Here is a 26,636-nt window from a genome sequence, read left to right as displayed (position 1 = left end):
GCACGGCTTTCATGACATGTTTTCTTCTCTGTGGGCAGTGACTGTTTCATGACATGTTTTCTTCTCTGTGGGCAGTGACTCTGTTTCATGACATGTTTTCTTCTCTGTGGGCAGTGACTGTTTCATTACATGTTTTCTTCTCTGTGGGCAGTGACTGTTTCCTGCTGTTGTTTGATTTGGGCATTTGTTTTATGAAGCGAGGGTTAAGAAAGAGGGAGTTTTTTTGAGAACAGGGAGAAAAGAGAGAGAGAGAGAGAGAGAGAGAGAGAGAGAGAGAGGCTTTGAAGACATGCAGGTTGGGGATTCGGGATCGTCTCGGAGGGGGCAGAGCTGCCTTTGAAAAGAGAAAGTAGCAAGAGGGAGGGAGGACAAAAAGAGAGGGAGAGAAAAGGAGAACTCCTTCACTTCTGTGTAAGGTATGCTCCGATGGTAAGGCTTGCGGCCCCCAGTGCAGCCAGGCCGAAGACGGTCTTGATGGATGGCCACGAACAGAACACCGAGTCCCTCTGTCTATCATAGAGCTCAACAAAGGCCTCCTGAGAGAGAGAGAGAGACAGAGAGAGAGACAGAGTTAATACAAGCTGTGTGTGTGTGTGTGTGTGTGTGTGTGTGTGTGTGTGTGTGTGTGTGTGTGTGTGTGTGTGTGTGTGTGTGTGTGTGTGTGTGTGTGTGTGTGTGTGTGTGTGTGTGTGTGTGTGTGTGTGTGTGTGTGTGTGTGTGTTCAAAGCTAGCTGGGGGGTCTCCTTTGGAAGGGCCTGCGTATCTCAAACCCCCTTGGATGCCATCCAACTCCAGTGTTATTACATGCAGGAAGCCAGATCCATTTCAAACCAGCTCCCCTCACACCCGTAACACCCCTCATGCTCACCCCCGGCAAAACTCTGAGGGCCCCTCATAAACACAACACACACACACACAACCTAGAGTACTCATGGTCACAACCCAAGACAAACACTCCACATGGAAACATACACTGCATCCTATTGATGTCTTGATGCAAGCTACAGTATACTGTACAAGGTCAGTCATTGATGGAAAACACTGCATAACAGCTGTGGTGCTCCATAGATGCTTCATGGTCCTACAACAGCCTGTTACTGGTGCAACTGCTTCTTCATAATCTCAATGAATACAGCCTGTTAAAATAAACGATCCCATATGTCCGTATCGTGTACAGTAGGATATCCACCCTGGCTTCATGTATTTATGGCCCATGTGCTGTGTGAGGAAATCAATACCATTTAGAAGCATTCAGGCCCTGATAGTGAGAACAGCTAGATGGGAAGCTAGAGGATAGAGATCCCCCTTGAAGAACCCATAAATGGTTGGTGTTGATGAACCTGTATCAAACTGGTCAACCCAAGAAGGAGTGCACCTTTGGATATAGGAGGCGTCTGAGGGTTGGGGGGTGCAGTACACATGATATTGTAGTGTTTTCTTCAGAGCTGAAGGGGGGCCCATGTTGTTTATGCCCCTGCCCTATATTAAGTCCCTAAACCTAGACCGGTAATACATTGTCGTTACAGCAGTAGCACTAACCCTAGACTGCTTTAACATTGATAATCATATAAACAATTCATTTGAGATACAGTGGATTATAGGTACAAAACGCACACCCATCACCTCAATAGTGGAGCACTACTGTAGCATGGCAGATAACCTGATTATGGGTGAATTCAAGTGTTACCTTCAATTCAATTCTACATTATTAGTCCCCTGAGGGCCAAATTCTTTTCAGTCTGTCTTGATTAGATCAAGGCTCCATTTACCTACACACATCATGTTATTTACTATTTGTAGAGCAAGACAAATATATGTTTGTTTCAAAATTGCCCTCGATCAAATAGAAAGATAAACTGGGCCATCTTCTATGAATAGTGTCACACTGTTAGAGAGTGTAAGAGAATATTTCCAGCAAACCAAGCCTCACAGGATGACTAAAAAAGGCAGTCTATTTCAAATGGCTACGGAAGACAAAAGTATTTCCTGACTCCCTCTTCTCTCCCCCTTTCCTTTCCTGTCACATTCCTGAGGCCAGGGGCCATTGAGAGTCAGGATCAGATCAGCAGTTTCTTTACTTTAGGTGCTCTGTTATCAAAACACACAACCGTTCCTAGTCAGACACTATTCACTAAACCAACAGACATTTCTCCTGTTGTTGCCATTTTTGTTTCTTTGTTGTTGCTGAAATTAGCACAAAATGAAAAAGGAGCTAATTGAAAAGGCCCCTACCCTTATTGATCAAATCAAATCAAAATGTATTTGTTAAGTTCTCCGAACACAACAGGTGTAGTAGAACTTACAGTGAAATGCTTACTTACAGGCTCTAACCAACAGCACAAATTTGAGGTTAAAAAAAAGGATATTAGGTGAACAAGAGATTAGGTGAACAAGAGTAAAGAAATAAAAACAGTAAAAAAATATAGAGAAAAATAACAGTAGCGAGACTACAACAGTAGCGAGACTATAACAGTAGCGAGACTACAACAGTAGCGAGACTACAACAGTAGCGAGACTATAACAGTGGCGAGACTATAACAGTAGCGAGACTATAACAGTGGCGAGACTACAACAGTAGCGAGACTATAACAGTAGCGAGACTACAACAGTAGCGAGACTATAACAGTAGCGAGACTATAACAGTGGCGAGACTACAACAGTAGCGAGACTACAACAGTAGCAAGACTATAACAGTAGCGAGACTACAACAGTAGCGAGAATACAACAGTAGCGAGAATACAACAGTAGCGAGACTACAACAGTAGCGAGACTACAACAGTAGCGAGACTACAACAGTAGCGAGACTACAACAGTAGCGAGACTACAACAGTAGCGAGACTACAACAGTAGCGAGACTACAACAGTAGCAAGAGCTACAACAGTAGCGAGAATACAACAGTAGCGAGAATACAACAGTAGCGAGAATACAACAGTAGCGAGAATACAACAGTAGCGAGAATACAACAGTAGCGAGAATACAACAGTAGCGTGATTACAACAGTAGCGAGACTACAACAGTAGCGAGACTACAACAGTAGCGAGACTACAACAGTAGCGAGACTACAACAGTAGCGAGACTACAACAGTAGCGAGACTACAACAGTAGCGAGACTACAACAGTAGCGAGACTATAACAGTAGCGAGACTATAACAGTGGCGAGACTACAACAGTAGCGAGACTACAACAGTAGCGAGAATACAACAGTAGCAAGGCTATAACAGTAGCAAGACTATAACAGTAGCGAGACTACAACAGTAGCGAGAATACAACAGTAGCGAGAATACAACAGTAGCGAGACTACAACAGTAGCGAGAATACAACAGTAGCGAGACTACAACAGTAGCGAGACTACAACAGTAGCGAGACTACAACAGTAGCGAGACTACAACAGTAGCGAGACTACAACAGTAGCGAGACTACAACAGTAGCGAGAATACAACAGTAGCGAGAATACAACAGTAGCGAGAATACAACAGTAGCGTGAATACAACAGTAGCGAGAATACAACAGTAGCGAGAATACAACAGTAGCGAGAATACAACAGTAGCGAGAATACAACAGTAGCGTGATTACAACAGTAGCGAGACTACAACAGTAGCGAGACTACAACAGTAGCGAGACTACAACAGTAGCGAGACTACAACAGTAGCGAGACTACAACAGTAGCGAGGCTATAACAGTAGTGAGGCTATAACAGTAGCGAGAATACAACAGTAGCGAGACTACAACAGTAGCGAGAATACAACAGTAGCGAGAATACAACAGTAGCGAGAATACAACAGTAGCGAGACTACAACAGTAGCGAGGCTACATACAGGCACCGGTCAGTCGGGGTGATTGAGTTAACTCCCTCTGAATTAGCTCGTCTGGTAGGCTCATGTCACTGGGCAGCTCGTGGCCGTGCTTCCCTTGTAGTCTGTAATAGTTTGCATGCCCTGCCACATCTGACAAGCGTCGGAGTCGGTGTAGTACGATTCAATCTTAGCCCTGTATTGTCGCTGTGCCTGTTTGATGGTTCGTCGGAGGGCATAGCGGGATTTGTTATAAGCTTCCAGGTTAGAGTCCCGCACCTTGAAAGTGGCAGCTCTACCCTTTAGCTCAGTGCGAATGTTGCCTGTAATCCATGGCTTCTGGTTGGGGTATGTACTTACGGTCACTTGTGGGGACGACATCCTCTGTACACTTATTGATAAAGCCAGTGACTGATGTGGTGTACTCCTCAATGCCATCGGAGGAATCCCTGAACATATTCCAGTCTGTGCTAGCAAAACAGTCCTGTAGTTTAGCATCTGCTTCATCTGACCACTTTTTTATAGACCGAGTCACTGGTGCTTCCTGCTTTAATTTTTGATTGTAATCAGGAATCAGGAGGATAGAATTGTGGTCAGATTTACCAAATGGAGGGCGGGGAGAGCTTTGTACGTGTCTCTGTGTGTGGAGTACACGTGATCTAGAATTGTTTTCCCTCTGTTTGCACATTTAACATGTTGATAGAAATTTGGTAGAACAGATTTAAGTTTCCATGCATTAAAGACTCCGGCCACTAGGAGCACCACCTCTGGGTAAGCGGTTTCCTGTTAGCCTATTTCCTTATACAGATGACTGAGTGCAGTCTTAGTGCCAGCATCCGTCTGTGGTGGTAAATAAACAGACACAAAAAGTATGAAAACTCTCTTGGCAAATAGTGTGGTCTGCAGTTTATCATAAGACACTCTACTTCAGGCGAGCAAAACCTAGAGACTTCCTATGATTTCGTGCACCAGCTGTTGTTTACAAATATGCACAGACCAGCGCCCGTAAAACTGCTGCCGCTTTATACCATCCACCCACCAACACACACACCCTTCCATCCTTCTCAGCACAGGTGTGATTTAGTGTACGGGTGCCTCAGTCGGACCTCCTACTGTGAGGACTGTAGTACAGCTCCTCTGCTAAAAACATCGGCTGCCTGTTGCCCTTCTTTTCCCACCACAGGAAAACTGTTTGCTACGACAACACAGACTGGTTGCCACCGGTTGCCACTACTAGCCGTTGCATGATGCCTTCCTGACCATGAAATGATAATATTATGGATAGCTAGACAAACTTGCAAAAAGGAAATGTGCATCTATAGCAGCAATAAATGATATAACATGTGGGGTTCCGAACAATGGATAATTCAAATGCAACAACTGACTAGACACTCCGTTGTGTAATAACCTGAGACAGGGAGCACCAGGGCACCATGGGTAATGGAGTTGATGGGTCAGTCAGGTGGACATCATGAGACTGTGGTGTGGTACATCATGCTCTAATTCTCTCGGTCAGCTCCCAGACACCAGTTAGTTTCTCACCATTACAGACAACATGTGACTACTGTTGAAAAACAACAACTAGAGGTCAGTCTCTCTCTCTCTCTCTCTCTCTCTCTCTCTCTCTCTCTCTCTCTCTCTCTCTCTCTCTCTCTCTCTCTCTCTCTCTCTCTCTCTCTCTCTCTCTCTCTCTCTCTCTCTCTCTCTCTCTCTCTCTGCAAGGTCAGAGGAGACAGGGAAAGGGCCTTTAGCTTACACTCAGATAGTGAAATATCATTCTCCTATCCATGCAAGAACAAAAACATGACAAGTAGTTTGCCCTTCACCAAGACCATCTGCTAGCTTAAGGAGGTGAGGGACTGGGGAATCAGTCCAATGTTACATACAGTCTTTCAGCGCTGAAGTTCACCTAGAGTGCTTTGTTGATCAACACACACGGGTGCCAAGAATCAAACAAAAATCCGGCCCAACCTTCTATCAGGCCCAGTAAATCTTTTTTTGCTTTATATCTATGACAACATTCACAGTGTCACGTAACAAATCCCTTGGAGACCCACAGCAGCACTCTGGGAAAAAGCAGAGAAACAAAATGAGGGGAAGAGAAGATCACTGGCTGCCACAGGCATGGGCGGCACCATGTAGCCACAGTGTCATGGTTACCCCTGTAGCATGCCACATCTCCTGATGCTACAATATAAGCTTGACGACCTGAGATTGACTTTTCCCACCAGCAGGGCTGTCTTTTCTTGACCTCTGATTTGCTTTTCTCATAATACAGAGCTTCAGCATGGTCTCTTAGAGAATGTCCCTCTAGACTGAATTTAACTCTACTCTCCCCAAGAGGGGAACAGGAAACTTCAAAATTCCACTCCAGTCCTGGGTATCCCGGGCTTCTCCTGTTCGTTATTGTGAATGGATAATTTGCCTACACTTGCCTTGTGTGTGGGAGATAAGGAATAGCCTTGTATGCTTGGCTGGCCTCTAGTCTCCACCCTCTCAGACAGACAGTTGATTAAAACATCACCAGGCATCAAGGCCTTTGTGAAAACAGATAAATTATTAGGCAAGTTATCTCTGTTGTTTGGCTCACTGGCTAATTATGGCCAGCTTGGGAGTTCTCCTCTCCTCATTACGACCACGGAAAAGGAGGGATGAGAGAAGGTGGGATAAGAGGAGGAGGGATGAGAGGAGGAGGAGGAATGTGGGTTAAGGGTCAGACATTAATTAAAGTGCCTATGTATTGTGGCTTCAGAGCAGCAGCCGCTAAACCAAGCGTGTCCCAATGCTGTGGGTCTACACCACCACACCATAAACATACTGTTTAGTACACTGCAGACACACTCAGACACACTACACCTCTCAGCTCTTACAGTGTCTTCTCTATGGAGGATCTGGCTGTTTACCCCCAAAGCTAATTCATCTAAGACATTTACATTTACATTTAAGTCATTTAGCAGACAAAACTCTTACTAAAAGAAGGGGGGCAGAGAAGAAAAAATAGTGTAGAAATACAGAAAAACAGAAACCATAGCAAAGCCTATAGGGGAGAATCTCTCATTGAATATTGTGCTACACTTGTTTATTGCTCAAGCAGGAAATCCTGCCTGTATCTATCTAGTTCTGTTTACCTAAACAGACGCAGCCCTATACTATCCTGTTCAATCCAGACACAATAGGTGACAAGATGGCAACCTTGAGTCTGCGGCGACAAGGTCGCTCGGCGTGTGTAGCGTCTCTGGTGTCATCCATCAACCTGCTGCCTGCTGGGAAACAGATGACTGAGGACTTTTCAGACACACACTCATTACCCAGAAAATCCCCTAGCGTCAGCTGCACAGGCTCAGGAACAGGGGACAACATCTGAGTCCTTGGATAGCATCGATATTACACACAGAACCAAACTGATAGCCTGGTTATATAAAGTGACAAAAAAAGAGGTGCGCTCTCTGTCGATCAGTCAGAAATCCACATTAAGTTGGGGTGGAAATAACAAAATAACTAAGACCATTTTTTTGGCATAGCTACCAAGTAATAGAGAGAATATTTTAATGGTAAGAAAATAACTACTGTACACTGCTACTGTAGAAATACCTGCTGAGGACAATGACATACGGAAAAACATGTTTTGCATTATGACAATATCCTTCCAACGGGACATTAAAAACTGTAATATCTTATGTTTCACCAAGTCGTGCCTGAATGACGACATGAATAACAAAAAACTGGTGGGTTTTAAGCTTTTTCGCAGGATAAAACAGCAGCCATTAAGACAAGGGGTGCATAAAATCGAAGGAAGTCTCGAAGTTTTGCTCGCCTGAGGTGGAGTATCTCATGATAAGCTGTAGACCACACTATTTACCAAGAGATTTTTCAACTGTATTTTTCGTAGCTGTCTACATACCAACACAAACTGATGCTGGCACTAAAACCGCACTCAATGAGCTGTATACCGCCATAAGCAAACAGGAAAATGCTCACTCAGAGGCGGCGCTCCTAGTGGCCGGGGACTTTAATGCAGGGAAACTCAAATCCGTTCTACCTAATCTCTACCAGCATGTTAAATGTGCAACCAGAGTGAAAAACACTCTAGATCACCTTTACTCCACACAAAGCTCTCCCTCACCCTCCATTTGACAAATCTGACCATATTTCTATCCTCCTGATTCCTGCGTACAAGCAAAAACTAAAGCAGGAAGCACAAGTGACTCGGTCAATTAGAAAGTGGTCTGATGAAGCAGATGCTAAGCTACAGGACTGTTTCTTTTTTCACACCTGGACAAAAGGAACCAGGCACGACTCCAACACCATCATTAAGTTTGCAGATGACACAAAAGTGGTAGGCCTTATCACTGACAATGACGAGACAGCCAAAAGGGAGGAGGTCAGAGACCTGGCCGTGTGGTGCCAGGACAACAACCTCTCCCTCAACGTGATCAAGACAAAGGAGATGATTGTGGACTACAGGAAAATGAGGACCGAGTATGCCCCCATTCTCAAGATTGGGCAGGTTGTCCACATCACCAACAAACTAACATGGTCCAAGCATACCAAGACAGTCGTGAAGAGGGCACGACAAAACCTATTCCCCTTCAGGAGACTGAAAAGATTTGGCATGGGTCCTCAGATCCCCCAAAAGGTTCTATAGGTGCACCATCGAGAGCATCCTGACTGGTTGCATCACTGCGTGGTATGGCAACTGCTCGGCCTCCGACCGCAAGGCACTACAGAGGGTAGTGCGTACGGCCCAGTACATCACGGGGGCCAAGCTTCCTGCCATGCAGGACCTCTATACCTGGCGGTGTTAGAGGAAGGCCCTAAAAATTGTCAAAGACTCCAGCCACCCTAGTCATAGACTGTTCTCTCTGCTACCACATGGCAAGCAGTACCGGCACGCCAAGTCTAGGCCCAAAAGGCTTCTAAATAGCTTCTACTCCCAAGCCATAAGAATCCTGAGCAACTAATCAAATGGCTACCCAGACTATTTGCACCCCCCACCCTAGTTTACGCTGCTGCTACTCTCTGTTTATTATATATTCATAGTCACTTTAATAACTCTACCTACATGTACATATTACCTCAATTACCTCGACTAACTGGTGACCCCACACATTGCGCTGTACCGGTACCCCCTGTATATAGCCTCGCTATTTTTACTTTAATTATTTGTCACTTTTATGTATTTTCTTTTTTTAAGGTATTTTTGGGGGTTTGGAATTTTTTCTTAAAACTGCACTGTTGGTTAAGGGCTTGTACGTAAGCATTTCGCTGTAAGGTGTACCTGTTGTACCTGTTGTATTCGGCGCATGGGACAAATAACATTTGATTTGACGATACACAGGTAACTGCCAAAATAAAGGAAACACCAGCATTAAGTGTCTTAACAGGATGTCGGGCCAACAGGGGCCAGAACAGCTTCAACACCTTGGCATAGATTCTACAAGTGTTTGGAGGGATGCAACACCATTATTCCATAAGAAGTTCTATCATTTGGTGTTTTGTTGATGGTGGTGGAAAATGCTGTCTCAGGCTCCGATCCAGAATATAAGTGTTCATTTGGGTTTAGATCCGGTGACTGAGACAGCCATGGCATATGGTTTACGTAATTGTCATGCTCATCAAACCATTCAGTGACCACTTGTGCCCTGTGAATGGGGGCCTTGTCATTCTATGGGGGTTTATCCATGCTAGCCGAAATAATGGCCAAAGTAATGGCCTGCCCAGCATTTTGATTCATGACCCTAAACATGATTGAATGTTAATTGCTTAATTAACTCAGGAACCACAGCCTTCCTTCATGAACTGGCCTCTGTAAAATGGTATAGAATCAGCTTGATCCCCTCTGTCGAAGACGCTTGGACCTTCTTTTTGATATTTTCAGTGGTATTGTGAACAAACACGCCCCCATAAAGAAAATGAGAATTAAAAACAGGTTCAGCCCCTGGTTCGACCGTGATCTTGCAGAGTTACACCACCTCAAGAATTGCATTTTGCAAAAGGCTCGGCACGCGCATACTCAGGCTGACTGGCTCTCGTTCAGGCAAATGAGAAATATGTGCACTCAGGCTATCCGGAAGGCCAAAGTTAGTTACTTTAAGTAGCAGTTCTCTCTCTTTGGGACTGACCCCAAGAAGTTCTGGAAGTTGGTTAAAGACCAGGAGAATAAACCCTCATCCTCACAGCTGCCCATGTCCCTTAATGTTGATGATGTAGTTGTCCCTAACAAGGAGCACATGGCTGAGCTGTTTAATCACCACTTCATTAAGTCAGGATTCCTATTTGACTCAGCCATTCCTCATTGCATGTCCAACATTTCCTCATCTCCCACGCCTTCTAATGCGACTATCCCAGAAGCTTCTCACTCTTTTCCCACTGCCCCGATACAAAGTTTCTCCCTGCAGGCAGTCACTGAGTTCTAGGTGCTAGAGGAGATCTAGAAACTTGACCCCAAAAAACATCTGGGTGAGATGGTTTAGAGTCTTTCTTCTTTAAGGTTGCTGCACCTATCATCGCCAAGCCTATCTCTGACCTTTCAAACCTGTCTCTCCTCTCTGGGGAGGTTCCCATTGCTTGGAAGGCAGCCACGGTTTGTCCTTTCTTTAACGGGCGAGGTAAAGCTGATCCTAACTGTTATAGGCCTATTTCTATTTGCCCTGTTTATCAAAAGTGTTGGAAAAACGTGTCAATAATCAACTGACTGGCTTTCTTGAAGTCTACAGTATTCTCTCTGGTATGCAATCTGGTTTCCGCTCAAGTTTCAGCTCAAATAATGTGTCACTGCAACCTTAAAGGTCCTCAATGATGTCACCATTGCCCTTGATTCTAAGCAATGTTGTGCTGCTATTTTTATTGATACGGTAGACCATTCCATTCTTTTGGGCCGGTTAAGGAATATTGGTGTCCCTGAGGGTTTTTTGGCCTGGTTTGCGAACTACCTCTCTCAAAGAATGCAGTGTATAAAGTCAGAAATGCTATTGTCTCAGTCACTGCCTGGCCATAGAAAGGCTTTTTATTCTCTATTTTGTTTAGGCCAGGGTGTGACTAGGGTGGGCGTTCTATGTTATTCTTTCTATGTTTTTGTATTTCTTTGTTTTGGCCGGGTATGGTTCTCAATCAGGGACAGCTGTCTGTTGTTGTCTCTGATTGAGAACCATACTTAGGTAGCTCTTGCCCACATGGATTTTGTGGGTAGTTGTTTTCTGTCTTTGTGTGTCTGTACCAGACAGAACTGTTTTGTTGGTTCCGCTTTGTTGTTTCTTTGTTCCTGTGTTCAGTTTCTTTATTAAATCTACCATGAACACGTACCACGCTGCACCTTGGTCCTCTTCACCTTCTTCCACCTATGACAACTGTTACAGCCTGTCACCAAGGGAGTACCCCAAGGCTCAATCCTAGGCTGCACGCTCTTTTCAATTTACATCAACAACATTGCTTAGGCAGTAGGAAGCTCTCTCATTCATTTATATGCAGATCTCATACTCAGCTGGCTCCTCCCCGGATTATGTGTTAAATGCTCTACAACAAAGCTTTCTTAGTGTCCAACAAGCTTTCTCTACCCTTAACCTTGTTCTGTACACCTCCAAAACAAAGGTCATGTGGTTTGGTAAGAAGAATGCCTCTCTCCCCACAGGTGTGATTACTACCTCTGAGGGTTTAGAGCTTGAGGTAGTCACCTCATACAAGTACTTGGGAGTATGGCTAGACAGTACACTGTCTTTATATAAAAGCTTTCCACATATCAAAGTTGCAGGCTAAAGTTAAATCTAGACATGGTTTCCTCTATTGTAATCACTCCTCTTTTACCCCAGCTGCCAAACTAACCCTGATTCAGATGACCATCCTAGCCATGCTAGATTACAGAGACATAATTTATAGATCAGCAGAGAAGGGTGCTCTCGAGCGGCTAGATGTTCTTTACCATTCGGCCATCAGATTTGCCTCCAATGCGCCTTATAGGACACATCACTGCACTCTATACTCCTCTGTAAACTGGTCATCTCTGTATACCCATTGCAAGATCCACTGGGTGATGCTTATTTTTAAAACCCTCTTAGGTCTCACTCCCTCCTATCTGAGATATCTACTGCAGCCCTCATCCTCCACATACAACACCCGTTCTGTTAAAGGTCCCCAAAGCACACACATCCCTGGGTCGCTCCTCTTTTCAGTTAGCTGCAGCTAGCGACTGGAACGAGCTGGACAAACTGGACAGTTTATCTCAATCTCTTCATTCAAAGACTCAATCATAGACACTCTTACTGACAGTTGTGGCTGCTTTACGTGATGTATTGTTGCCCTTTGTGCTGTTGTCTGTGCCCTATAATATTTGTACCATGTTTTGTGCTGCTACCATGTTGTGTTGCTACCATGTTGTGTCGCTACCATGCTGTGTTGTCATGTGTTGCAGCCTTGCTATGTTGTCTTAGGTCTCTCTTTATGTAGTGTTGTGTTGCCTCGCTTGACGTGATGTGTGTTTTGTCCTATATTTATATGTTATTTATTTTAATCCCAGCCCCCGTTCTTGCAGGAAGCCTTTTGCCTTTTGGTAGGCCGTCATTGGAAATAAGAATTTGTTCTTAACTGACTTGCCTAGTTAAATAAAGGTTCAATTTAAAAAATGTAAATATTTTTTTTAAACACCTGTGTTGAAGCACCTGCTTTCAATATAATTTGTATCCCTCATTTACTCAAGTGTTTTCATTATTTTGGCAGTTACCCGTACCTGCTTCCATTAATGGCAATTATCATTGCTTGTCTTACCATGATTACCTATGATAAAGCGACAATATTGTATGAATAAATTATGTCACCAACCATGCTGGGGTGTTTGGCCATATGTATGTGTTTTAGGTAGCTGATGTATTGCTGCTGGAAAAAAATCCCATGGAGCAAGTGAACTACAAACAGACTATCTGCAAAGAAAATCGTATTGGACTCGCAGTACCGCCGTAACGCTGGCTAGCGTGTTAGCTCGATTTGGGCCTACCCCCACATCAAAGCTAGTTAGCGTTGCTAGCTAACAACTCAGAATAATGACCAAACTCACCCCTGGATGTGTCAATTGTCAACAACTGACCCAGAAAATTGCTGAATTGGAGGGTAGAGTGTCTATTCTTCATCAGATTTAAGAAGATGAACAGCTGATTGACTCTTTGCTTGAGTCAGGCAAAAATGTTGTCCATGGCTTGTCAACGCGGCCTTGGAGGAGCCTGCGGCTGTGAGGCGTGCTTTGGTCCCGCTGGAAGAGCCTTGGTCATTAGGAGCCATAGATTACTGTATGGAAACCAAAAAACCATGGCAGGAAAACGCCAAAGCAAAGTGATGCCTTGGAACTGGGAAACAGATACCGGGTATTGGAAGAGTCTGAGATTTCTGCCGCTGGCCACAAAGGAACAAACAACTTTGCCCGGAAGCAAGTGGACCCACTGCCATCTAAACCATTTACAACGAAACAGCTCTATAACTAGCCCCAAACAACTTTCTAGGAAGAAGGTAACTCAAGAGAGACGCAACTTTAAAAAATGTTTACCAAGCAGTAGTCCCACTGTCCTTAATTGTGGGCTCATCTAGGATCCAAAATGTTTCTATTAGGAAAGCAGAGGCCATCTGTTGCCCGGGTGCCCAGATCCAGGACATTAACTGTATGATCCCGCTACTCATTAGTGAACACCCGACTGCTTCAGCTATCACAGTCCATGATTCATAATGTACTTAAATCAGGTAAACAGTGCATTATTTCAGGTCCATTCCCGTCTCCACGCTCTACGGATAATAATTTCAGTCGTATACGCCAGCTACACATCTGGCTTAAAGGTTATTGTTGTTCAATAGCATACAATATGTGACCAATTTTACAGCTTTTCGACATCGACCAAATGTATTTCTCCAGGATGGATTAAATCTGAATAGGTTTGGTACAAGCGTTCTCTCCTCAAACCTGGCTCTCACTATAGCCTCATACAGGGCATGTGAGAATTGACAATACTGTATATAGCCATGGGGGTTGATACTCGGGACTATAATTACTGCTCCCCCCATAGCTTTAAATAGCTCTACAGGTGCTGCTAACATGGATGAACCTTTCGATGGACTGTTATGTTATTGTTACACTCCTGTCAAGGTACCGTGTTGCCACTTCCTCGCACAGGCAGAGAGGTATTGTTAGAAGTCATCTCATCTCCATCCAACTCAGGCCTGTCAGTAGCTGCACGAGGAAGCGTTGCTCATCTAATATTACCTCGAATGCTTCATCTGACATGAGCTCTCGAAATAGTGGCCTTGGAATTATTCATTTGAATGCTAGAAGCTTGATCCAAAAGCTAGATTTCATTGAAATACTGGTCTCACAATTACATGCTGACATATTGATTATATCTGAATCCTGGCTGTGTGTCTCTGTTCCAGGCTCAGATGTTCTGTTAGCTGGGTATAATGTCTACAGAGCAGACAGAGTGGGTAGAGGTGGAGGTATTGCCATATATGTTAAATGCAACCTAGATGTCACTGTGTCCATTTCAACTTCTGTTCTGAAACAGTATGAATGTTTAGTTCTGAATGGGGTCCTTGGTCGTAATGCAATATTAACGCTAGCGGGAGTTTATCGTCCAGCCTCAGCTCCGAGATCTGCTCTATGCAAATTGGTTGAGTTAATGTCTAATTATGCAAACTCTGAATTATTGATTATCGGAGATGTCAATCTGGACTGGCTGATGCCAGCATCGTTTAAATTAAAAGACATTTGTAACGAACTAAATCTTACTCAACTAATAACTATACCTACCCATCCTAATCCAAAGGACGCACCAAAAATTTACATTAATAGACCTTATCTTAACAAATACACCTCACAAATATATAGCTAGTGGGTTATTTGCTAATGACATCAGTGACCACTGCCCTATTGCATGTATCAGAGATACTAGGCTACCCTGCCACCACAGTGACCACTGTCCTATTGCATGTATCAGAGATACTAGGCTACCCTGCCACCACAGTGACCACTGCCCTATTGCATGTATCAGAGATACTAGGCTACCCTGCCACCACAGTGACCACTGCCCTATTGCATGTATCAGAGATACTAGGCTACCCTGCCACCACAGTGACCACTGTCCTATTGCATGTATCAGAGATACTAGGCTACCCTGCCACCACAGTGACCACTGCCCTATTGCATGTATCAGAGATACTAGGCTACCCTGCCACCACAGTGACCACTGCCCTATTGCATGTATCAGAGATACTAGGCTACCCTGCCACCACAGTGACCACTGTCCTATTGCATGTATCAGAGATACTAGGCTACCCTGCCACCACAGTGACCACTGCCCTATTGCATGTATCAGAGATACTAGGCTACCCTGCCACCACAGTGACCACTGCCCTATTGCATGTATCAGAGATACTAGGCTACCCTGCCACCACAGTGACCACTGTCCTATTGCATGTATCAGAGATACTAGGCTACCCTGCCACCACAGTGACCACTGCCCTATTGCATGTATCAGAGATACTAGGCTACCCTGCCACCACAGTGACCACTGTCCTATTGCATGTATCAGAGATACTAGGCTACCCTGCCACCACAGTGACCACTGTCCTATTGCATGTATCAGAGATACTAGGCTACCCTGCCACCACAGTGACCACTGTCCTATTGCATGTATCAGAGATACTAGGCTACCCTGCCACCACAGTGACCACTGCCCTATTGCATGTATCAGAGATACTAGGCTACCCTGCCACCACAGTGACCACTGCCCTATTGCATGTATCAGAGATACTAGGCTACCCTGCCACCACAGTGACCACTGCCCTATTGCATCTATCAGAGATACTAGGCTACCCTGCCACCACAGTGACCACTGCCCTATTGCATGTATCAGAGATACTAGGCTTAAAAAAACCTGACCCCCATATAATTCTAAAGAGAAACTATAAACACTTCTCAGAGCAAGCCTTTATCCATGACCTTTATTACTCAGAGCTTTTATCCGTAAATTGCATAATGGACCCAGTTTTAGCGTTCTCTTTCTTTTCATCAAATTGTACCTTCATTGGCTGATAAGCACGCCCCGTTAAAGCGACTTAGGGTATAAATAAATCGAACTAATCCTTGGTTCTCCTGTGATTTGAAAATCCTTTTTCTGCAAAAGAATCAAGCATGGGCCTTGGCGAGGAAAACTGTTGAAACAGCTGATTGGCTGCTTTTTAGGCAATTGAGAAATAAATGGACCGGAGGAATAAAAAAAGCAACATTAGGTATTTTCTTGATGCTCTGACAGAGTCTGGTGATCCCACTACATTCTGGAAAACTGTTAACTCACTTAAACCAGGAAACTCCTTGACATCCCTGCCGAATAAAATTACATCGGAATCTGGGATCATCAGTGACCGAACTGAAATGTGTGATGTTTTTAATAATCATTTGATTTCTGCTGGTTTTCTTTTTGAAAGAAAAAATGGCCAACATGATCCTGACCGTTCTATTGTTTCAGTCCCTCGACCTTCAGCTGATGTGGAAAACAGTAAGCCGTTTTTTTCATTTTCAAAAATTCACGGAAGATGAGGTCTTATCTGCACTATCTGCTATAGATTCTAAGAAATCATTAGGCACTGACAAACTGGATCCATATTTACTCAAGTGTGCGGCACCTATTATTGCTCAAGGTAGTGACGCATATCTTCAATCAAACATTTGTCGTAGGAAAGATTCCTAAATCTTAGAAAACAGCTTTTGTTTTAGCAATCCTCAAGGGAGGTGATGGTAGTGAATTGGATAATTATCAGCCCATCTCTAAGCTCTCCTGTTCTAAAATTCTAGAGTCATTGGTGAATAGGCAACTACAATTCTTTTCTAACTGTTAACAATACTCTTTCTAGTAATCAATCTAGCTTCAGACCTAAACACAGTACTATTACGGCCACTGTACGTGTTGTAAATGATATTACTAATGCCCTAGATAATAGAAAGTACTGTGCCGCCTTGTTCATAGAATTATTTAAAGCTTTGACACTGTAGACCATACGATACTTTTGGGTAAGCTGTTGTCAATAGGACTGGAATTGGATGCCTGTCGTTGGTTTCATGACTATCTAAAGCAGTGGTCACCAAACTACGGCCCGCGGGCCGGATACGGCCCGTCAGCACATTTGGCCCAGCCCTCTGAACAATACCAGAGACGCTATCGGATTTTTTTCCTATTTGGCCTCCAGAAAAAAATCCTAGGCCCGGCCCTGTCAAAGAGAGAACGGAATAATGGCGAAAAGGTTAGGTAAGAGAAAAATTGATTCAGAATGCAGGGTATTTAACCTGCAGTGGACAAACGATTATTTTTTTGTTCAATGCAAAGAAAAGGCTGTTTGTCTCATCTGTCAAGAGACGGTGGCGGTATTCAAAGAATACAATCTTCGCCAACACTATGAATCCCGTCACAAAGACAAGTACGATAGCTTGCAAGGCCAAATACGAGCAGACAAACTCTCAAAGCTAAAAAGTGGACTACTATCTCAGCAGAATACATTTGTACGCCAAGCTCAGCTGAACCAGGCATCCGTTCGGGCCAGCTTTCGGGTTGCTAAACTGATAGCAAGAAGCGGTAAGCCTTTCACTGACGGAGAGTTTGTTAAGAAATGTATGGATGCTGTCACGGAGGAGGTGTGTCCCGAGAAGAAAGATGCATTTAATGCCGTAAGTCTGTCGGCGAGTACAATCACCAGACGCGTTGAAGAAATCGGGAGTAATGTATATGCCCAGCTGCAGCAGAAGACGAAAGAATTTGACTTTTTTTCATTAGCACTGGATGAGAGCACAGACGTGCAAGACACAGCGCAACTGCTCATTTTTATTCGTGGAGTTAGCGCAAACTTTGAGATATGCGAGGAGCTGGCAGCCCTCCAAAGTCTCAAAGGGACTACAACGGGAGAGGATATTTTTGACAAAGTGTGCCAAACCATGGAGAAGTTGGACCTGGACTGGTCAAAGCTAGCTAGCATCACGACTGACGGGGCTCCTAGCATGGTGGGCGAAACTCGCGGTCTAATAGGACGCATGAACCGGGAGTTGGAAAAAGGGGTCTCACCGCCCCGCTACGAGTCCATTGCCTAATTCACCAGCAAGCACTGTGCTGCAAAGTGTTGACGTGGGATTCTGTAATGAAGGTTGTGGTGTCGTGCATAAACTTCATCAGAGCAAAGGGACTTAAACACAGGCAGTTCCAAGAATTCCTGTCTGAACTGGAGTCTACGCACGGAGATGTGCTGTACTACACAGAGGTCCGATGGCTGAGCCGGGGCAGAGTTTTGAGGCGTTTTTACGAGCTGCTACCCGAAATTAACGCATTTCTTCATTTAAAAGACAAAACGGTCCCAGAGCTGATCGACCCAGAATGGAAATGGCACCTCGCATTTTTAACAGACGTGACAGAAATACTTAACAGCCTTAACTTGCAGCTACAAGGCGGGGGAAACTCATTTGCGACATGTATTCACACATAAAAGCATTTGAGGTGAAATTAGCGCTGCTTTTGGAACAAGTGAAAAAGCGCAACTTCGTCCATCTTCCTGCTACCCAAAACCTGTCGACAGAGAACCCAGCGGTCCCGTTCCCAGCTGAAAAGTGCGTGGAAGCACTGGAAATGCTGAAGGCGGAGTTCGGTGTGCGATTCAGTGAACTACATGTTCATGCAAAAGAAATCCGTCTTTTTCAGAACCCCTTTGTTGCCGACATTGATGAAGCCCAGCCTTCATATCAGTTTGAGTTGGCTGAGTTACAGAACTGTGATGTTCTGAAAGACGCATTCAAGCCCAACAGTCTCATTGACTTCTATGCCGCCCTCCCAAACGACACATATCCAAACATCAAAAAACACGCAATGAAAATGTCCACAGTTTTTGGCAGCACGTATATCTGCGAGAAAACCTTTTCTCGCATGAAACTGCTGAAAACCCCGATGAGATCAAGATTGACAGATGAACATTTGCATCAGTGCTTGAGACTGGCTGTAACTAGAATGGAACCTGATATTCAACTTCTCACCAGCCAGATGCAGGCCCACAGTTCACACTGATGAACATACATAGGTAAGCTCACTTTTCTGACTTGAATGAGTCATTCTGAGCATAAACAAATATAATCATAATAAAGTCTACTGGGATAAAATCCATCTTTACAACCATACTGGTAGTGAAATGTATTGTGCTGTGTAGGTGCTGTATCACTTAGTTCAGTTTCTCAACCTGCTTCTTTTGTGGTTTTCACAGGGAAGTTGATGAGAGAGAGCTGCAAACAGCGGTGTCTACAAGCCTACTGGAACCTACAAAAGGATTATAAGGAAGGAACACAAGAACTTTAAGAGACTGCTCATATGTGTCAGAGAGATTCTGCTCTGACAACTGAGCTGAACTTTTATCTGTTAAGATTATGCATGGCACGACAGAAAGTTAATGTTCCATGGCTTTTTTTCTATGAAGAACCCAGAGAGAGTTATTTAGTTATTATTTATTTCCTGTTTTTTCTGTGAAGAACTCAGAGAGGGTTATTTAGTTATTATTTATTTCATTAATAGTGTTATTATTTGTTTCCTGACTTTTTTTCTGTAAAGAACCTGGAAAGGGTTATTTGGTTATGTGTGGCTTTCTGGAAAACAATAAATTTTTTAAGCTCCCCTACGATCGTCACACTTTTTCTGTTACAAACTGACACCGGCCCCCCATCAGAGAAGGGAAAAGTTATGTGGCCCTCACAGGAAAAAGTTTGGGGACCCCTGATCTAAAGGATAGGAGTCAGGCTGTTAGAGTCGACGGCATCCAGTCGGAGCCATTGGAGTTGGTTAAAGGGGTCCCACAAGGTTCTATACTTGGTCCATTACTGTTCACTCTCTACATAAACAATATTGGTGATGAGATAAGAAAATGTCAAATTAATTTACGTATATGCTGATGACACTGTCATGTACTCTATTGCTTCAACGGCTGACTAAGCATTACCACTATTGGAGACAGATTTTAAGGTATTACAAGGGTCTTTTATACAGCTGAAAGTTGTTTTAAATGCAAAGAAACACATTATGATTTTTAATAGGTTCAAAAAGTTGGTTGAAAATACACTTGCACTTACGAGCTTAGATGGTTCTCGAATTAATCAGGTCTCTGCATATAAATACTTAGTGATATGGTTGGATGATAAACAGTCTTTTAAAATGCATATTGACTAACTTTGTAAACGGCTAAAAATCAAGCTGGGCTTCCTCTATAGAAACAGGACATGTTGTTCCTCTACAAATAGAAGAGAAATTGTGCAAGCTACTTTTATGTATTTTATAGATTATGGAGATATTATTTACATGCATGCTACGGAATCAACACTTAAATCGCTGGATGCTACTTATCAATGCGCACTTAGGTTTATTACGGGTGCTAGGTACAGAACTCACCGCTGTGTTTTATATCGAAATGTTGGTTGGACTTCGCTGTCCGTGAGACGAGAACAACATGCCCTCGTGTTTGTCTATAAAGCACTTCTGAATAAAGTGCTTTCTTATTTATCATCACTCATCAATATTAGAATTAGAATTCCTAAAACCAGGTCTCAAGCATGGATTACACTTGAGGCCCATGCGATTTCCACCGAGTTGTATATGGCTGCCTTTTCCTGTTACGCTCCTTGCCTATGGAATACCCTGCAGACTAAACTTAAACTTGAGACTCTTGTCCCCCTGTCGCCCATTTTAAATATTTATTGGAGGATTTTTATTTTGGTATTGGTTGTAACTGTTTTGTGTAATGCAAGTTCTTGTGCTGTTAGTAGAATAACCTGTGTGTAAATGTAATAGGTTACTGTATTTTTTTGTGTTATCTGTGATCATTTTGTTTGTCTCGTTTAGTTTTGTCATCATTGTACCTAAACTGTATGTGTAAACATGTATACGCAGGGCCCAGATGTAAAAGAGACCTTGGTCTCAGTTTGTGTTCCTTGTTGAAGTAAAGGTTAAAAAAATGTTTTTTTTTAACTCTCTCCTGCCTCCAAAATAACCTGCAAATGGCCCTGTTGATTCTCATAAATATTCAAATATGTGTCAGCAGCATCGGTGTGTTTACAAAACAGTGAGCGCCCACGGCTCTTCTCCTTCTCTCCTGGAACATGTAACTTGATAGCCCAGTAAATCACCAGAGGCTGTCAATGACAGTTCTCATTTTGATCATCTCCATTAATAATCTTTTAACTCCATCAGCAGGCCAGGAGAAATCTATTTTCTACACTTTATGCATGTGACATATTGTTTTACAGGAGTCAGGAGGGGAATAACTCTAGGCCTAAAGCACATTCTGGATTTATGTTGTTCATTGCTCAGAAAACAAGTGAAATCAGATCCTATTAAGGTAGGTGGATGACAGACATAGCTGGCTCTTTCATTATCTTATCAAATCAAATGTATTTATAAAGCCCTTTTTACATCAGCAGATGTCACAAAGTGCTTGTCATGCAGGTGAAAGAGGACCCAAAAGCGACTTGGCGAAAACAGAGTCTTTAATCCAGTAAAGTAAATACAAACAAAAAACACAACTTTCACTCGAAATGACGAGGACAAACTGGAGACTCGATCTTGAACAGCAGGTGAACAGCAGGTTGCCTCGGGAAGGCACTTGAACCAGACAGACTCAGACACCTGCTCACCACGCAGCATCTGAGGAAAACACGACACGACAGGGCGATACACAAACACAGCACGGTGAATTCTAGACAAGGAACCGACAGGACAGGAACGGAACACAAAGGAAGAAATAGGGACTCTAATCAGGGGAAAGGATCGGGAACAGGTGTGGGAAGACTAAATGATTGATTAGGGGAATAGGAACAGCTGGGAGCAGGAACGGAACGATAGAGAGAAGAGAGAGCGAGAGAGTGAGAGAGGGAGGGGGAGAGAGAGGGATAGAAAGAGGGAAAGAACCTAATAAGACCAGCAGAGGGAAACGAATAGAATGGGAAGCACAGGGACAAGACAAGATAATAAATGACAAAACATGACAGTACCCCCCCCACTCACCGAGCGCCTCCTGGCGCACTCGAGGAGGAATCCTGGCGGCAACGGAGGAAATCATCAATGAGTGAACGGTCCAGCACGTCCCGAGACGGAACCCAACTCCTCTCCTCAGGACCGTAACCCTCCCAATCCACTAAGTATTGGTGACCCCGTCCCCGAGAACGCATGTCCATGATCTTATGTACCTTGTAAATAGGTGCGCTCTCGACAAGGACGGGAGGGGGAGGGAAGACGAACGGGGGTGCGAAGAAAGGGCTTAACACAGGAGACATGGAAGACAGGATGGACGCGACGAAGATGTCGCGGAAGAAGCAGTCGCACAGCGACAGGATTGACGACCTGGGAGACACGGAACGGACCAATGAACCGCGGAGTCAACTTACGAGAAGCTGTCGTAAGAGGAAGGTTGCGAGTGGAAAGCCACACTCTCTGGCCGCAACAATACCTTGGACTCTTAATCCTGCGTTTATTGGCGGCTCTCACAGTCTGTGCCCTGTAACGGCAAAGTGCAGACCTCACCCTCCTCCAGGTGCGCTCACAACGTTGGACAAACGCTTGAGCGGAGGGAACGCTGGACTCGGCAAGCTGGGATGAGAACAGAGGAGGCTGGTAACCCAGACTACTCTGAAACGGAGATAACCCGGTAGCAGACGAAGGAAGCGAATTGTGAGCGTATTCTGCCCAGGGGAGCTGTTCTGCCCAAGACGCAGGGTTTCTGAAAGAAAGGCTGCGTAGTATGCGACCAATCGTCTGATTGGCCCTCTCTGCTTGACCGTTAGACTGGGGATGAAACCCGGAAGAGAGACTGACGGACGCACCAATCAAACGACAGAACTCCCTCCAAAACTGTGACGTGAATTGCGGGCCTCTGTCTGAAACGGCGTCTAACGGGAGGCCATGAATTCTGAATACATTCTCGATAATGATTTGTGCCGTCTCCTTAGCGGAAGGAAGTTTAGCGAGGGGAATGAAATGTGCCGCCTTAGAGAACCTATCGACAACCGTAAGAATCACAGTCTTCCCCGCAGACAAAGGCAGACCGGTAATGAAGTCTAGGGCGATGTGAGACCATGGTCGAGAAGGAATGGGGAGCGGTCTGAGACGACCGGCAGGAGGAGAGTTACCCGACTTAGTCTGCGCGCAGTCCGAACAAGCAGCCACGAAACGGCGCGTGTCACGCTCCTGAGTCGGCCACCAAAAGCGCTGGCGAATAGACGCAAGAGTGCCTCGAACACCGGGATGACCAGCTAACTTGGCAGAGTGAGCCCACTGAAGAACAGCCAGACGAGTGGAAACAGGAACGAAAAGGAGGTTACTAGGACAAGCGCGCGGCGACGCAGTGTGCGTGAGTGCTTGCTTAACCTGTCTTTCAATTCCCCAGACTGTTAATCCGACAACACGCCCATAAGGAAGAATCCCCTCGGGATCAGTAGAAGCCACAGAAGAACTAAACAGACGGGATAAGGCATCAGGCTTGGTGTTCTTGCTACCCGGACGGTAAGAAATCACAAACTCGAAACGAGCGAAAAACAACGCCCAACGAGCTTGACGGGCATTAAGTCGTTTGACAGAACGGATGTACTCAAGGTTCTTATGGTCTGTCCAAACGACAAAAGGAACGGTCGCCCCCTCCAACCACTGTCGCCATTCGCCTAGGGCTAAGCGGATGGCGAGCAGTTCACGGTTACCCACATCATAGTTGCGCTCAGATGGCGACAGGCGATGAGAAAAATAAGCGCAAGGATGAACCTTATCGTCAGACTGGAAGCGCTGGGATAGAATGGCTCCCACGCCTACCTCTGAAGCGTCAACCTCGACAATGAATTGTCTAGTGACGTCAGGAGTAACGAGGATAGGAGCGGACGTAAAACGTTCTTTTAGAAGATCAAAAGCTCCCTGGGCGGAACCGGACCACTTAAAACACGTCTTGACAGAAGTAAGAGCTGTGAGAGGGGCAGCAACTTGACCGAAATTACGAATGAAACGCCGATAGAAATTAGCGAAACCTAAAAAGCGCTGCAACTCGACACGTGACCTTGGAACGGGCCAATCACTGACAGCTTGGACCTTAGCGGAATCCATCTGAATGCCTTCAGCGGAAATAACGGAACCGAGAAAAGTAACGGAGGAGACATGAAAAGAGCACTTCTCAGACTTTACGTAGAGACAATTCTCTAAAAGGCGCTGTAGAACACGTCGAACGTGCTGAACATGAATCTCGAGTGACGGAGAAAAAATCAGGATATGAAAATCGTCAAGATAGACAAAAACAAAGATGTTCAGCATGTCTCTCAGAACATCATTAACTAATGCCTGAAAAACAGCTGGCGCATTGGCGAGACCAAACGGCAGAACCCGGTACTCAAAATGCCCTAACGGAGTGTTAAACGCCGTTTTCCACTCGTCCCCCTCTCTGATGCGCACGAGATGGTAAGCGTTACGAAGGTCCAACTTAGTAAAGCACCTGGCTCCCTGCAGAATCTCGAAGGCTGATGACATAAGGGGAAGCGGATAACGATTCTTAACCGTTATGTCATTCAGCCCTCGATAATCACGCAGGGGCGCAGAGTACCGTCCTTTTTCTTAACAAAAAGAACCCCGCCCCGGCCGGAGAGGAAGAAGGCACTATGGTACCGGCGTCAAGAGACACAGACAAATAATCCTCGAGAGCCTTACGTTCGGGAGCCGACAGAGAGTATAGTCTACCCCGAGGAGGAGTGGTCCCCGGAAGGAGATCAATACTACAATCATACGACCGGTGAGGAGGAAGGGAGTTGGCTCGGGACCGACTGAAGACCGTGCGCAGATCATGATATTCCTCCGGCACTCCTGTCAAATCGCCAGGTTCCTCCTGAGAAGTAGGGACAGAAGAAACGGGAGGGATGGCAGACATTAAACACTTCACATGACAAGAAACGTTCCAGGATAGGATAGAATTACTAGACCAATTAATAGAAGGATTATGACATACTAGCCAGGGATGACCCAAAACAACAGGTGTAAACGGTGAACGAAAAATCAAAAAAGAAATAGTCTCACTGTGGTTACCAGATACTGTGAGGGTTAAAGGTAGTGTCTCAAATCTGATACTGGGAAGATGACTACCATCTAAGGCGAACATGGGCGTAGGCTTCTCTAACTCTCTGAAAGGAATGTCATGTTTCCGAACCCATGCTTCGTCCATGAAACAACCCTCAGCCCCAGAGTCTATCAAGGCACTACATGTAGCACCCGAACCGGTCCAGCGTAGATGGACCGACAAAGTAGTACAGGATCTTGATGGAGAGACTTGAGTAGTTGCGCTCACCTGTAGCCCTCCGATTTTACAGATGAGCTCTGGCTTTTACTGGACATGAATTAACAAAATGTCCAGCAACTCATTAATAGAGGCACAGGCGGTTGGTGATCCTCCGTTCCCTCTCCTTAGTCGAGATGCGAATCCCTCCCAGCTGCATGGGCTCAGACTCTGAGCCAGAGGAGGGAGATGGTTGCGATGCGGAGCAGGGAAACACCGTTGATGCGAGCTCTCTTCCACGAGCCCGGTGACGAAGATCTACCCGTCGTTCTATGCGGATGGCGAGAGCAATCAAAGAGTCCACATCTGAAGGAACCTCCCGGGAGAGAATCTCATCCTTAACCACTGCGTGGAGTCCCTCCAGAAAACGAGCGAGCAGCGCCGGCTCGTTCCACTCACTAGAGGCAGCAAGAGTGCGAAACTCAATAGAATAATCCGTTATGGACCGTTCACCTTGGCATAAGGAAGCCAGGGCCCTAGAAGCCTCCCTACCAAAAACTGAACGGTCAAAAACCCGAATCATCTCCTCTTTAAAGTTCTGGAACTTGTTAGAGCAATCAGCCCTTGCCTCCCAGATAGCTGTGCCCCATTCTCGAGCCCGGCCAGTAAGGAGTGAAATGACGTAAGCAACCCGAGCTCTCTCTCTAGAGTATGTGTTGGGTTGGAGAGAGAACACAATCTCACACTGCGTGAGAAAGGAGCGGCACTCAGTGGGCTGCCCGGAGTAGCAAGGTGGGTTATTAACCCTAGGTTCTGGAGGCTCGGCAGGCCAGGAAGTAACAGGTGGCACGAGACGTAGACTCTGGAACTGTCCAGAGAGGTCGGAAACCTGAGCGGCCAGGTTCTCCACGGCATGGCGAGCAGCAGACAATTCCTGCTCGTGTCTGCCGAGCATGGCTCCTTGGATCTCGACGGCAGTGTAACGAGCGTCTGAAGTCGCTGGGTCCATTCCTTGTTTGCGCAGGGCCCAGATTAAGGTTCCTTCTGTCATGCAGGTGAAAGAGGACCCAAAAGCGACTTGGCGAAAACAGAGTCTTTAATCCAGTAAAGTAAATACAAACAAAAAACACAACTTTCACTCGAAATGACGAGGACAAACTGGAGACTCGATCTTGAACAGCAGGTGAACAGCAGGTTGCCTCGGGAAGGCACTTGAACCAGACAGACTCAGACACCTGCTCACCACGCAGCATCTGAGGAAAACACGACACGACAGGGCGATACACAAACACAGCACGGTGAATTCTAGACAAGGAACCGACAGGACAGGAACGGAACACAAAGGAAGAAATAGGGACTCTAATCAGGGGAAAGGATCGGGAACAGGTGTGGGAAGACTAAATGATTGATTAGGGGAATAGGAACAGCTGGGAGCAGGAACGGAACGATAGAGAGAAGAGAGAGCGAGAGAGTGAGAGAGGGAGGGGGAGAGAGAGGGATAGAAAGAGGGAAAGAACCTAATAAGACCAGCAGAGGGAAACGAATAGAATGGGAAGCACAGGGACAAGACA

General features: G+C 45.1%; 1 protein-coding gene across 1 annotated transcript in view; it reads right to left on the bottom strand.

Annotated features, from left to right (window-relative positions):
• Positions 1-234: 234 nt before the first annotated feature.
• The window catches only part of LOC124041790 (apoptosis regulator Bcl-2-like), a 58,737-nt gene continuing 32,335 nt past the window's right edge, over positions 235-26,636 (bottom strand). The window contains exon 2 of the mRNA XM_046359819.1: positions 235-536. Coding sequence (XP_046215775.1) covers positions 402-536 — 135 coding nt within the window. The 3' untranslated portion in view covers positions 235-401. The remainder of the gene's footprint in view (positions 537-26,636) is intronic.

The sequence above is a fragment of the Oncorhynchus gorbuscha genome, linkage group LG08 (assembly GCF_021184085.1).
Source record: "Oncorhynchus gorbuscha isolate QuinsamMale2020 ecotype Even-year linkage group LG08, OgorEven_v1.0, whole genome shotgun sequence".
Taxonomy (NCBI): domain Eukaryota; kingdom Metazoa; phylum Chordata; class Actinopteri; order Salmoniformes; family Salmonidae; genus Oncorhynchus; species Oncorhynchus gorbuscha.
The sequence above is the reverse complement of the archived record's forward strand: the minus strand, read 5'-3'. Positions and strand labels throughout refer to the sequence as shown.